Source organism: Phyllostomus discolor, chromosome 3 (assembly GCF_004126475.2).
Source record: "Phyllostomus discolor isolate MPI-MPIP mPhyDis1 chromosome 3, mPhyDis1.pri.v3, whole genome shotgun sequence".
Classification (NCBI taxonomy): domain Eukaryota; kingdom Metazoa; phylum Chordata; class Mammalia; order Chiroptera; family Phyllostomidae; genus Phyllostomus; species Phyllostomus discolor.
Genome location: NC_040905.2, coordinates 58,111,289 through 58,125,960, shown reverse-complemented (window position 1 = coordinate 58,125,960; position 14,672 = coordinate 58,111,289). Strand labels below are relative to the sequence as shown.

At 38.5% G+C, this 14,672-nt stretch overlaps 1 protein-coding gene across 1 annotated transcript in view; it reads right to left on the bottom strand.

Moving 5' to 3' along the window:
- Nucleotides 1-14,672, bottom strand: part of ADGRV1 (adhesion G protein-coupled receptor V1) — a 507,196-nt gene that overhangs the window by 68,335 nt on the left and 424,189 nt on the right. Inside the window, 1 exon segment of the mRNA XM_036020532.1 lies at nt 13,502-13,659. Coding sequence (XP_035876425.1) covers nt 13,502-13,659 — 158 coding nt within the window.

The following is a 14,672-nucleotide window of genomic DNA, read 5'->3' as shown; positions in this document are numbered from 1 at the left end:
GGAAACAGATGTGTAGGCATTGACAGGGCTGATGACTGGCAAAATGCTTAGGGAGGAAGCCAAGCTGGCAAGGAAATGCCAGGAGCTAGTGAAAATATCCTCGGAATGTCCAATCGCAGGGTGAAGGGAAGGGAGGCCACAATGATGATACACAGCAAGTAGGAGTGAGGAGCAGGGAGAGGAGGACAGAAAGAGGTTGTGCTCAGCGAGAGATGCGGGGAGAGAACGGTGACCCAGGAAGGGAGAATGTCACGGGAAATGGTAACCACACTAACATGAAGAGGAAAAAGGTAGTATAAGCCAAAAAGCAAAGATTTAAGGAGAGGAAAAATATTTTTGACATCCTGTTAGGTAGAAGGAGTAGTCTCTTCCAACTAGTTGTAAGGAAAGTGAGCTTTTATGAGGCAGACCATTTCGGTTATGAAAAGGCAAGTGAAAAGAGAAGTCTTGTGAAAAGATTTTCACCTTTGATATGGTGTACTTTTCTTCTAAAAGGAAACTCCTTACAAAAATGTCATTTGCTTTTATTCAGCTTTCTGAGTTTTACATGTAAAATATTAAGTGTGGCACTCTGATCGTAGGACTTGTGCCAAGTACCCATTTGTAAAGAAATTTATGACATGACTGCTAATTTCCCTGATTACCTGTCCCCACTTGCTACTTTCCTAGTCCTAGCAAGTCAAACATACTTTATTTCTGAATCTTCTCTTTAATATTGTGCCAGTTGATTAATTAAAGTGTGATCAACTATTATTCTATGACTGCATTTAAAAAAGTAACTGTGTAGGCATTAAATCATAAATTGGAAGTATGTGTAGATAATAAAAATGGCAATAAATAAGACTTTGAAAATGTTGCAGATCAAGAATGTTATTGACAGCCCTGGCTGGCGTAGCTCAGTGGATTGAGCACGGGCTGGGAACCAAAGTGTCCCAGGTTCGATTCCCAGCCAGGGTACATTCCTGGGTTGCAGGCCATAACCCCCAGCAACCGCACATTGATGTTTCTCTCTCTCTCTCTCTCTCTCTATCTTCCTCCTTTCCCTCCCTAAAAATAAATAAATAAAATCTTTAAAAAAAAAAAGAATGTTATTGACACCTAAGAGCTTGGGATTTGGCTGATTAGAGGGAGCCTCGGTGTATTATAGGATGAGCATTAACAGCAATGAAGGTGGCTCACAGACTAGGTCAGAAGGGGACTGTGGTGTCTTCAATGTCAGATATTCCAAGATAAAACAGCCCTAAAAAACTGAGTTTCCTACTTGCTAGTTGGATTTTATATACCTTCTTTAGAAATTGTCTGAATGCACATTTTAAAGATACATTAAAAAAAAACAGATATTGTACTTTCATCAGCCAAAAGTTAAATAGAAGATTTCAGTCATCCACTAAAAAAAAATGTGCTCTTAGTTCAAAGAAATAAACATGAATAATCGTTTTATGTGGCTTTCAAAGGAAAATAAAAATAATGGCTCATCAGTAATTTTTCCAGGATAAAGAAAGAAGGATTTGAGCAGGAGAAAGTTTTTTAAAAAGTGAAGTATGCCAGGAAAATTAAAATGCAACTTTCTTGATTAATTTGGAGAAAAAACTGCCAAGGAAATATATCAGAAATTCACTTGATGTATGTACAAAAATTATAAGCAATGAGGAAAGTCTCATTGATTCCGTGGTTCAAATTGAGGCATGGCAATGTTATGCATGCATCAATGCCACATGTAAACTGCACTGAAGGTCAGAAAGTGTGCAGCGCACCTGGGCAGCAATGCTGCTGTGATGCTCTCTGCTAGTGGCTTTAAATGCATACCACACTGATCACATCTGTGCTAACACCCCACTGAAGCCCCTCCACAATGGCAATCAAGCTCGAAAAGAGCTTTGATTCCATTCCTTCTCCTCCCTGACCATAAACTTGTTGATAAACCAAGAAAATGAGAGTGGATTCAGTTATGTTATTTAAGTTCGGGCTTACCAGAAATCATGTGATTTTTAGGCAACAGCACTAGTTAAGTATAGCTGAAGAAAGAGGATATTTGTAGACAGGGACTTTGAAAGGTAATTAAGCCACAAGGGTAGATCCTTATTACCCTTAAAAGAAGAGACAGGAGAGAAGTATTCTATCCCCCACCACCTGCACTCCCTCTTTATCACCTGAAAACCCAGCAAGAAGATGGCCTTCTGCAAGCCAGGCAGAGGGGGCTCATCAGGAACTGAATTGGCTGGGAACAGGACTGTGGGACTTCCCAGCCTCCAGAACTGTGAGAAATAAACTTCAGTTGTTTAACCCACCCAGTCTATGGCACTTTGTTATGGCAGCCTGAACTGATTAATATGCCCGTCATAGTCACGAAGAAAGAAAGAGGGAAGCATATTTAGGAGATATTTAGGATGCATATAGGACAAAGGAGTTACACATCTGACTATTCTTCACATGCTAAATGTGATGCTATATCTATAACACTATTTTTTCAATGTTTCATTTTACCTTATAAAGCTCAACTAGAATAAAAGTATATTAAACCGTCATTGAAGGAGTAAAACAAAATTGTGCTAATAGAAATACCAATACATACTGAGGGCTGAGTATATTACAGAAAGTGTACACTAAAGCTCTGATATGAATTAACATTTAATCCTTCAAACAGCTCTGTGAAGTTAAGTGTTACCATTATACCTGTACTACATAAGATAATGATAAGGAAAACTAAGGATGTTTCAGTACCTTAAAGAGAAAAGGCTGCCTTTCTTGGAAATCAGAATACAAAGAATTAATTTGCCAGCCCAGATCACTTCAAATCCTTTCTGGGGAAAGGAGTCCACCACTTTTATGACATGACTTTTGTAGGTCTCATTCAGTGTTTTCAGGTCATTTTTCTTGATGAAAGTTTTGATAACAAATGGTATTGGTGCAGCAGCGGCAGCTCTGGAAAGCTCGAGGGTCACGTGGGGCTCTCATGCCAACTGCAAGCCTGGACACTTTTCAGTGACTCTCATATCCTGATTCGTTACCTGGCTATATAAATAATAATACTTGCTTCATAAGATTCTTGTAAAAATAGAGATAGTATATACAAACTGCTTCACACAGGGCCTGACATATGGTGAGTCTTAATTGGCAGTGGTGATGATAATATAATTATGACCACCAGGGCTCAGGTAAATCACACCTGCCACTTACACACAGTGCAGCCCTTTATTCTTTCTTCTAACTCCACTGCATCCATGCCCTGTGCTCTCTGCCCACCTGGCAAACAAATGTAAATTGGACCTAAAAGTTCAGTACTGAAATAGACTAAATAGAGAGCTATCCTTGTCCTTATCAATATTTAACTGTGACTAGGTGAAAGGAAGTTTGCTGAGAAAAAAATATTCAGAAAATTTTAGTTCTAGAAAGACCTAGTCCTGCCACAAATTATCAGTCCCTTTTCTTCTTTGGTTACATGTATAAATCAGGAGATTAAACAAAAATGTAAGCTTTCCCTCAATTCTATGATTTTATTTTTATAGTACTTTTCATCTGGATTTTTAAAAATATATTTTATTGATTATGCTATTACAGTTGTCCCATTTCCCCCCTTCACTCCCCTCCACCCTGTATACCCTCTCCCCTCTTCTTCCCCCCCTTTAGTTCATATTCATGTGTCATACCCATAAGTTCTTCAGCTTCTACATTTCTCACACTATTCCTACCCTCTCCCTGTCTATTTCCTACTTACAATCTATGCTACTTATTCTCTGTACCTCTTCCCCCTCTCTCCTCCTCCCACTCCCCTGTTGCTAACCGTTACTCCATGTGATCTCCATTTCTGTGGTTCTATTCCTGTTCTAGTTGTTTGCTTAGTTTGTTTTAGTTTTGCTTTAGGTGTGGTGGTAATAACTGTGAGTTTGCTGTCATTTTACTATATATGTTTTTTTTAAATCTTCTTTTCTTAGATAAGTCCCTTTAACATTTCATAAAATAAGGGCTTGGTGATGATGAACTCCTTTAACTTGACCTTATCTGAGAAGCACTTTATCTGCCCTTCTATTCTAAATGAAAGCTTTGCTGGATAGAGTAGTCTGGGATAAAGGTCCTTGTCTTTCATGACTTGGAATACTTCTTTCCAGCCCCTTCTTGCCTCCAAGATCTCTTTTGAGAAATCAGCTGACAGTCTGATGGAAACTCTTTTGTAGGTTACTGTCTCCTTATCTCTTGCTGCTTCTAGGATTCTCTCCTTCATTTTTACCTTGGCTAATGTAATTATGATGTGCCTTGGTGTGTTTCTGCTTGGGTCCAACTTCTTTGGGACTCTCTGAGCTTCCTGGACTTCCTGGGAGTCTATTTCCTTTGCCAGAATGGGGAAGTTCTCCTTTATTATTTGTTCAAATACATTTTCAATCTATTGCTCTACCTCTTCCCCTTCTGGTACCCCTATAATTCAGATGTTGGAACGTTTAAAGATGTCTTGGAGGTTCCTAAGCTTCTCCTCATTTTTTTGAATTCTTATTTCTCCATTCTTTCCTGTTTGGTTGTTTTTTTCTTCCTTCTGGTCCACTCTATTGTTTTGAGTCCCAGTTTCCTTCCCATCACTATTGGTTCCCTGTGCATTTTCCTTCATTTCTTTTACACTAACCTGCATTTGTTCATCTAATTTGTGACCAAAATCAACCAATTCTGTGAGCTTCCTGATCACCAGTGTTTTGAACTGTGCATCTGATAGGTTAGCTATCTCTCGGTCACTTAAAAAGATGAGTTCTGGGGCACTGATTTGTCCTTTTGTTTGAGCCATCTCTCTCTCTCTCTCTTTCTCTCTCTCGCTCTCGCTCTCTTTTTTTTTTTTGGTCTGGTTGCTCCTGTTACAGTGAGGGGCGGAGCCATAGGTGTTCATCAGGGCTGGGCACCCTAGTCGCTAGACTGTGACGTTGTATGTGAGGGCGGGGTTGAGAGGGAACAATGGCGGTAGCTCTGTTCTCCGTGGGACCTCAGTCCCTTCCCTGAGATCCTTAGTTGTGCACTCTGCCCTGTTCCACAATCACCGCCTCACTGGGTCTGCCAGCTGCCGCTTTCATACTCAGGGTCCACCCCTGCGATCTTGTGTGCCCCAGTTGCCTTACGCAACTCCCCGTTACCTTATATGCCCAATTCTCCCTGTTCTCCATGCCTCGACCCACGCCCCACCTGCACCTGGCTCCTTGTCTCTGCCCCTCCTACCGGTCTGGATGAATGGGTCTATTTCAACTTCTTGGCTGTCCGACTTCCATTCAGATAAATTTTCTGTCAGTTCTGGGTGTTATTCTGCCTCTAAATTGTTATTGTTTCAATCTTGGTTGTGTGTGGAGGTACGGTGTGTCCAGCTATGCCTCCATCTTGCCGGAAGTCCTTCATCTGGATGTTTTAAATTTTAGGAAACTAACTCCTAATGTTACTGTCAAATAAGCATTATCAAATCCGAAATGCTCTCAAGCACAGCAGTGAAGAAAACAAACACGAAAGACTGACTGCACATCGCCTTTCAGGCTCAGAGTTCTGATCTAAATCTTTGAAGATTGAGGTCATAGATATGAATCTAAGCAGAGCACAAGCATCCACAATGCTTCTTTAAAAATTTTGGATCTTCCCCACCACTGTTGGCAAAATGTGGGAACACTGAACTGTGTTCACAAAGATTTTTCAAGCTCAAGTGGAAGAGATTGTTCATAGTCTGGTGAGAAGCTCTGGGGTTTTCCTAAGGTCCCTAGGCATTGTTTTATTTTCTTTTGAGAAGTGGAACTGAGAGTAGACTGCAAACAAGCAGTGTACTGCCAAGGACACGTGAAACCTGTTATATTGGTCATTCTGGATCCGATTCAAGCACATACTGTTACTAGGTAAGATTACTTCCACTTCATTTTAATGGAAACCTCAATTTTGCTTTCGGAAAAAATCCTATTCTTTTTTTTGTTTTTATTTATAAACCATGTATTTTCCTGCAAGCAGTGAAATCCAAAATGATATACTGTAATCTGATGTGAGAATAAGGATACTAGAAGCAGAGTGTTTCAGCTATTTATAACTATGCAATAAAACCACCACAGAACTTAGTGGCTTAAAATAATTTATTATTTCTCACAGTCCTACAATCTGAGCTGGGTAGCTTTTCTGCTTTGTGTGGTATCTACTTGTGCTGGAAACGATCAGAATGCCTCTTTACTCTCGTGTCTGGAATCAGAGCGGAGGTGCCTGAAAACACTGAAGGCTGGCTTAGCACGTCTCCCCATGCGGTCACTCCACTCAATGAGCCTGGCATTTCAAACCTCATGGTGGTCTCAGGGAAACTGGACTTCTTACATAGCAGCTAGCTTCCGAGAGAAAAGAAACTGAAACTACCAGTTCTCTTAAAAGCCAGAGCCATTATGGGATGGCATCCCTTCCATCATATTATATTGGTCTAAGCAAGTCCAAAGTTAGTCCAGATTTTTAAAAGATTATTTAAAAAAATTTATTTTACTCTTTTTTTTTCCTCTTATTGATTCTAGAAAGAGGAGAAGGGAGGGAGAAAGAGAGGGAGAGAAACATTGATTGGCTGCCTCTCGCACATGCCTTGACTCGGGACCAAACCTGCAACCCAGGCATGTGTCCTGACTGGGAATCAAACCTGTGACCTTTCGGTTTGCAGGGTGTTGTCACACTAAGCCACACTGGCCAGGGCCAAAGCTAGTCCAGATTTATAGAGAGGTGAAACAGACTGCACTGGTCTGTGTGAGAGGTAGCACACCTGCCACAGGAGGGAAGTGATGGACGGGGGCCATCTCTGGAGAGCAAAGCACAGAGGCGACTGCACTTACCAGGAGCTCTTTCCTTTTCCTCTTTTTCCTTTGGATTTCACTGGGTTTTTCTGAACTTTATTTGAAATTTTTTTAAATGTCAGGGGAAACAAAGTCACTTAACATTCTGAATAAGGGATGATCTTCTGTATCTAAACATATGTATGGGTTTCTTTTTTTCTAATAAGAAAGGGATTTGTAATTGCCTAATTCCTCTTTTTATTCAAATTATTTTCCTTCCCTGGTCTTATGTGAATCATTCCTCATGTAAGAACTGGCTGCTAAATCAGAACGGAGCCAGTAAATTCTAATGAGCCTCATAGGAGAGACAAGCTTATCATTGCCAGAGATCAAAACCAAACCCTAAAATTACAAGCTTTGTTTAAAGTGCTGTTTGAGACACTGAAATTTAGTTCAGGGAACATACCTTTATCCTGACTCACTCTCAACTGCACATTCAGCCCAGTGAGGAGAGGAGCAGGCCAGCGAATGTCATGAGGAACCACTGATATTTGAAAATGTGGCTGACAGCAGTCAGGCAGCAAAAGAGGCACAGAGGCCGAGCTGTCATCGCCGTCCTGGGCCCGGCTCAGAAAAGGAAGGGACTGACAGTGGCCATCGTCAGGAGACTTCAGCACAGACAGAGCACAGTTTATTTGCTAGCAGCTCTATCTCTGTGCTCTCCTTTCCTTTGGATTTCATTGAGTTTATTTGAACTCTGAAATTAAGGATACCAGGAACAAAAAAGTAACTCAAAATACACAGTTGTAAAGGGACTGGGTACTTAGCAGTCACGACAAACACACGAGTGTTGATTTTTATTGCTCCTATGGCCAGGCACATTTAACCTGCACAACAGTGATTAGTTTGGAGAATGGTTCTATAGATATGAAACATTCCAAGCCTAACAAAATGATTTATGCAAGCCCTTCAGTTACTCAGATAGGCGATACTGGTGTTATTGCATCTGTTTACCAAACCTAAAATTCTAAGGTAAATAAATAATCATTATCATTATGGTTACCAAAAACCAACAAACAAAAAAACAGCTTGGCTCTAAGTAAACTACAACTTGAACTTTTCCTTCTCATAATGTATCATACTCATTGTTAAAACTGATTTATACACAAACAAAAAAGCCCTTAACAATGCTTGACCAATAATACTCAAAATTTAGTGTTTGTAAAACTAAGAAACTAAGTTTCTATAAGAAAGGGGGACTTATTGTCTCCTCTTCATTTATTACTTGAGAATCTATTTTTCATAATACTATCTAATACATCTAAAAATGGTCATCCAGTTAAAAAAAAGGAGGGCAAATATAAGTACACTAGAAACCATCTCAGCTGCCTCAGGGAAAAAAGGTTGCTTCAGTATGCTTGGAATTGCAGAGGACTTAGCTGTTTCGGTTTGAGACTTACTAGAACTGCTCTCCTCAGGTATCAAGTGTACATAGGGATAAAAAGTGCAGGTTTCTCAGGAGAAAGCGAAGAGGCTGGGTTTGCAGAGAACTTCTCTGCATCTGCTTGCACCATGGAGTTTGAGCCCCTGAGTGGGGCTCCTGTACCTTTCATACAGTACAGACTGTTGGAGGTAAGAAAAAGCTGCTCACTATCCAGTTTTTCAAAAACAGAGACATGAGAACTTTATATTTTGCTAATACACTAGAATTTTCAGCTTTCTCTCCCAACTTTCTTTTTCCATGTAGATATCTACTTTAAGCATAGTTAGGTAACTATTTTTTTTTAATTCTGGAAAATTCACAATCATTACCTCTTCAAATCTTGCTTCTCTACATCTCCTGCATTCTTTCCTTTGGCAATCTATTCTCATATCTCTTAGCTTTGCTTTGGTATTTTCTCTTTTTTCTATGTTTCATTGGTGAATTTCTCAATCCTAGCTTCAGATGCTATTTCATTAATTCCCTCTTCTCTGTGTCTCATCTAGAGTTTATCTTGAATATTAATATTTTAAAATTTCAACTAGTATATTTTTCATTGCTACAATTTTATTTTCAATTTGTCTGTTTTATTTTTTTTAGAGATTTTATTTATTTATTTTTAGAGAGAGGAGGAAAACAGGGAGAGAAACATCCATGTGTGGTTGCCTCTTGTGTGCCCCCTACTGGGGACCTGGCCCCAAACCCAGGCATGTGCTCTGATTGGGAATCAAACTGGCAACTCTTTGGTTCACAGGCTGGGAATCCACCGAGCCATACCAGGCAGGGCCTCAATTGGTCTGTTTTAATTTTATTTGTTTATATTTATTTGTTTTTTTTTTTTAGTTTAAGTGATTTTTTTAGTGGATATGTCTTCCTTTATACTACGGGTCAGTCACACAATTTTTCTGTAAAGGGCCAGGCATTAACTATGTTAGGTTTTGTGGAGCACATGGTCCCTGTAGTACTACATGTCCTCAAGTATGGATTGCGAAAGCAGGTATAGAACATGTGTAAACAAGTGGGTGTGGCTGTGTACTCAGAAACACTTCATTTACAAAATCAGGTCACTGCAGCCACTTTGGAAAACAGTTTGGCAGGTCCTCTCAGTGTGAAATATAGACCTACCATATGACCCAACAATTCCATGTCAGGTATTTATCCAAGAGAAACGAGAACATATGCTAATACAAAAATTTGTATATGAGTGTCAATGGCAGCATTCCTCATAAGCCAAAAGGTAACAACTCAAATATCAACTGATGAATGATAAGCAAAATGTAGTGTATCCATACAGTGGAATTTGGAAATAGAAAAAAACCCCTCTATATCCTGATACATGCTATAAGATGGGCAAACATGGAAAACATGCTAAGTGAAAGCAGTCAGACACAAATGACCTCATATTCTATGATCCCACTGTATGAAAGGTCCAGAATAGATAAATCTAGAGACAAGAAGTTGATTAATGGTTACCTAGGGTCAGGAAAGAGAATAATGCGAGTGACTGCTAACATATTCTTTGGGGAACATTGAAAACATTCAAAAATTATATTATGGTGATAGTTATACAGCTATACAAATATAGCAAAGACCAATGACCCATACAATGGAAACAGATAAACTTTATGGCATGTAAATTACATCTCAATAAAGTTATAAAAAAAAATAAATGAGATGGGAAAACAGATGAGTGGGTGGTAGTCTGATAATTCCTGCTTTATATTATTGAGGATCCTAACATATTTAAAGTTATTTATAGTTTATTTTATTTTAAAATATTTTTCTAGATGAAAGCTATCCTTTTGCTGATTCTAGGGCTATTTTTGTCAGTTTTCCTCCAATGTTTGGAATTTTTATATTGCAGCTAATTGTGAGTAGAAAGCATTTGCTTCTTTGCTTGTGCCCTCCACATAGCTTTCTCTCTGGCTACTTTTTTCTAATGGTTTTGAAGTTTCCTTCAATTATCCCTGGGACCAACAAGGGTTAGTTTAATGTCTTGGGGCTCTTGACCCCATGGTGACATATGGATATGACAGATATAGTCTATGAACTCAAGAGAACTTGGCCCAGGTATTTAATAAGATGCTTTGTCTGCTTTCTACTTGGGCTCCCAGATTTCTATAATCCCAAGGCACTGTACAGTTCTTTTTCAGGATCCTTTCATGCAGGTACTGTTACTCAGTTCTACCTGCTTTGGGTGGGACCTTTGTTTCCAGTTCTGCACCATGGCAATTGAGATACCCCCTCATCCACTTGCTTGTGGACCCAGAAAATATTGGGTCCATGGCTTCAGACCAGCTTATCACTTTGCCTTCCTGCATTATTTCTGATCTACAGAGATGTTAATCTCCTTTTAAATTTTCTATTGTTACAGCTTGTCTTTAACTTCTAAATATATGGAGCAGGGTAGTGGGCAAAACATGCATTATAGTGCCATCTCAAGTAGAAATTTTTCAGGTCAATTTTAGAAGATTTAAAGAGAACATCAAATTCTCCTTGGTAGTCTAAATAGTAATTTTTTTCTATAAATTTTGAATTCAAGGTAAATGGAGCATACACAAGTGGAGGTGAGTTATAATGGGTTGCTAATAAAATATAAAAGATTAGTCAGACATCAAAGTTGGACATGTAGTTTTGGAAATCACAGATGTCAAGGAAAAAATAGTCTTAATAATAACCTTCAAAGGGTGATACCTACAAACAGATCAATGAGATAAATCTTTGAATTTCTACTTTTGATGATATAATAGATTTCTCTTCTTATGCCATATTTAGCTTAATTATATGATTTTATGATGCATTCATGATCTTTAATTTATTCATTTATTTAATAAATATTAATTATGCTGCTGCTATCCTCTGAGCACTCTGCAAGACACTGGAGATACAGAGATGAATAATAATGGTCCTTGCTCTAAAAGGATTCATTGTTTATTAAAGAAATCAGCCACACACTCCTAAACAAGTCACCACTCCAAGGTAAGTGCTATACTGGCCGCAGGGACAAAGTGCTTTCTTTAAGGCACAGATGAGGGAATGAGTAATTCTTATTGGTGTGGCTCTGTAAAGAGAAAATTCCAAAGGTTTCACAGAAGAGGTAGTATATTGGGAGCTTCCAGGATTTTTATAAAAGAGTGAGTAACATCTTGTTGGAAGTGGGGTCTAGGGGAATTAACTTGTGTTTATCCAGCACACAATTTTTATTTAGATAATGGGTTTATATGTGGGACAGCTTTGGGGAACTAATGATGGGTGATAAGCCCTTTGCACCTCTCTCTCATCCACATTCCCCATACATACCACTTATTAAACACACAGGTTTTGTCCATTAATGACAAGGAGCCCAAAGCTGAGGGTTCCTTACATGGACAAGATGCCAGCAGCAGGCAGTTTTAGGAAAGAGTAAAGAGACTGGCAGGGTCAGGGTGCAGGATCAATAGTAACTAACTTGGGGATGGAAAGATGACCCAAGGTGGACTGTGGAGACTCTTGTACTGTAGGCTAAAAAAAGACTGGACTTTTCTTTTTGGCAATGAGAAGGAGCTTGATGGGCTATAATGCTGGAGAGAGAAGCAATCCACATTATGTTTTTGAAATGCAGGCATCTGAGAAAATGAAACGGAGAAGTAAAAGATTCAAACTAGTGACCAATCAGGAAAATACTGTAGGAGTCCAAGTATGAGGTAATAAGTATTAGTTTGAATTGTCATGGGAATACAGAAGTTAGAAACATCATAAATATTTTTATATTAAAAAAGGTACAATAGAGCAAAGATTCTATTAGTATTTCATTGCAAGAGAAGTTTCCCTAGTTGACAAACAAGTATGCTGGGATTTTCAGAATTCTGTTTAATGCTTGAGTGCTATGTTTTTTCGATCAAGTGTTGTTTATGTATTGCAACCATGCTGGATCACATCCAAAAGGCATAGAAGTGATTTAGGCATGAAAAGGATTAGTTCATTGTGTTTGGCCCTCATGTTATCATTATTGAAAACATGCAAACACTGGCACTTCCATGTTATATAGAAAACAAAATAAATCTTGCCATTTGGGTACATAAATAGTTCTTCCCTTAGGAATATGCATTGTAATAAAATAAATCCCAAGTTGAATAAAAGCATAAGTTCTGGAAAAATCCTATGTCCCATGAAAAAGTAGGATTTCTATATTAAATTGTTTTCCACTAGAATAATTTAAGATTAATCATAACCTTAAACAACATGTCCGCCTCCACAGTGATTCCATGCTAAATGAGAGAGAATACAGGAGAGGCAGCTAGATACAGCTATCTTATGGCCCCACAAAATAATACAAAAAAAGTCCCTTCTCTTTATACCATGAGGAAAATCTTTTCTTATCTTCCCTGATCCAATTCAGGAGCTAGAAGACTTTTCTTACATTAGAGTTCCTCCTTTTATTATCCTGTAAGTGGCACCACCTAGTGAGCCCCCCAAGAATATATTAGACACTATTCTAGGGACTTCATATATGGTATCTTGCTTAAACATTGAGAAGCATTTACAATGTGAAGAATTCCTCTCATTCATTTGGCTTTAGATTTGTCAAAACTTAGAAAAGAGGAGACTCCTCTTCCTCATGGCTCAAGAAGGATTCCCCCATCCCCTAATATTGCAGTCACTCATACCATTTTAGAGTGAATTTTCTCTATGTAGGTGTGTGGTTATTGTTCCTAGTTAAAAAAAAATTTCTTAGACTCTAATCTAACAACAAAAAAATAATCAGATCATAAAAACCTGTTCTAAGTATGATTCAAAGGGAAAAAATGAGCTGCAGTGAAAGCCAATTTGAGCTGGAAAGACTTGCACTCTTAAATAATGAAACATGTGTAGCCACTTATGAAGCTGTCTGATCACATATGTTTTTAAACATCTGTCAGCACAGTCAGAACTCCACATGCAAAACACAGCACTCCTGAGCATTGTGGAAGTTTGCTTGTGATGAATTCTCAGATTCTGAAACACACGACTAAATTTCACAGGTTGAACATAAGTTATTACTGCTGAACTTGGAGGACACCTTGAGGATAAACTCCCAAAGGCTGTGACTGGAACCAGGAATAAAACCTATGGAGACCTAAAGAAAAGGAAAGGTCAGGAAGCACCAAGAAGCAGGAGTATCTGGAGACTAGAACTTCACTTACAGAGCTGAAAGCTAAATATAACTTCACTCTTTTTTTAGATAAAAAATTTTCACTGACACTTTCCCCACCATTAAAAAGTTCCCATCTCCAAAGTACAAATATGGTCTCTTCCAAACCTGCAGCATTTGTTCTTCCTCTGAAGACATCATCATATGCTTTCCACTGTGGCTTCACTTGGTAGGCATGGACGAACACCACGAACACCACCACGAGGCACGTTAAAGGAACGAGGGCTGCAGTGAACAGAGCTGCATAGATATTTGGGATGAAGCACCTACAAGAGAAGAGAAGAGATCACATCACCCAGACAACTTCGGTGCAAACATCATTGCTTTATGCTAACTGTTTGTCTCAGTATTGGCAAAAGCACACTTTGGCTTGTCAAATTGAAGCTTGTGTTGATCAAATGCTGCAGGATTAAATCTAACCCACTGCTTCACTTAGTAGGATCCATGAAACATACATATTCTAAGATGCTCAGAAAACTTCACAAAAGGGTCTGACCACATGCATTTGAAAAATGCCCACTTAATTTCCAGCTCTATCTTCTTGGCCTAGTGAGATAAAGGTCTCACTAGGAAACTGCACGAGGGAGGTGTTGTTTAATGGCAACTCTGAGGATCCCTAGGGCTTGTCATTCCTAAGCTACACATTTCCTGAAGAGTCATTAATTCTCTTGGAAACGATGACAACTTTCCACTTAAGAAGCTACACTGCTCAATCACATCTAATATTATTAGAAGTTATTTAGAACAATGAGATAGAAGGCAAACTTACATTATTTATTTATTTTGGTAACAATGAAATTCTACAAAAAATGGTTTTAATGATGTAACTGGAAGTTTTTACTCATGAGTTATAAAATTCTCTTGTTCTTTCCATAAAATCTTTCACCAAAAATGTCAAAATGGAGGTCTACTAAATAAGTTCTCAATATCCAAAACTGGACTTTTGAGATATTCTTATAAAGGACATACCTTCTACAAATTAAAAGACTATTATACTTCTAATTACAAGAAATCTTAATAGTAGGTGGTGTTCTTTTAATATATTTTCCCAACTGCTCCATTTTTAATATATAATACTTGTAAACCTAAATTACAACACAGTGGAAAACAATAGATTCTGAAGAAAACTCAAGGAAAAACAAATATAACCTGTTTAAAAGAAAACCTCAAAATCCAAGACGTAGGTAGCCAGGGGAAACATCCATTCTTGCATCTTGGTAAAATAGCCCCTCAATTTTATGTTTAAAAAGAGACACATTATTAAAGACCTTACTCAGGT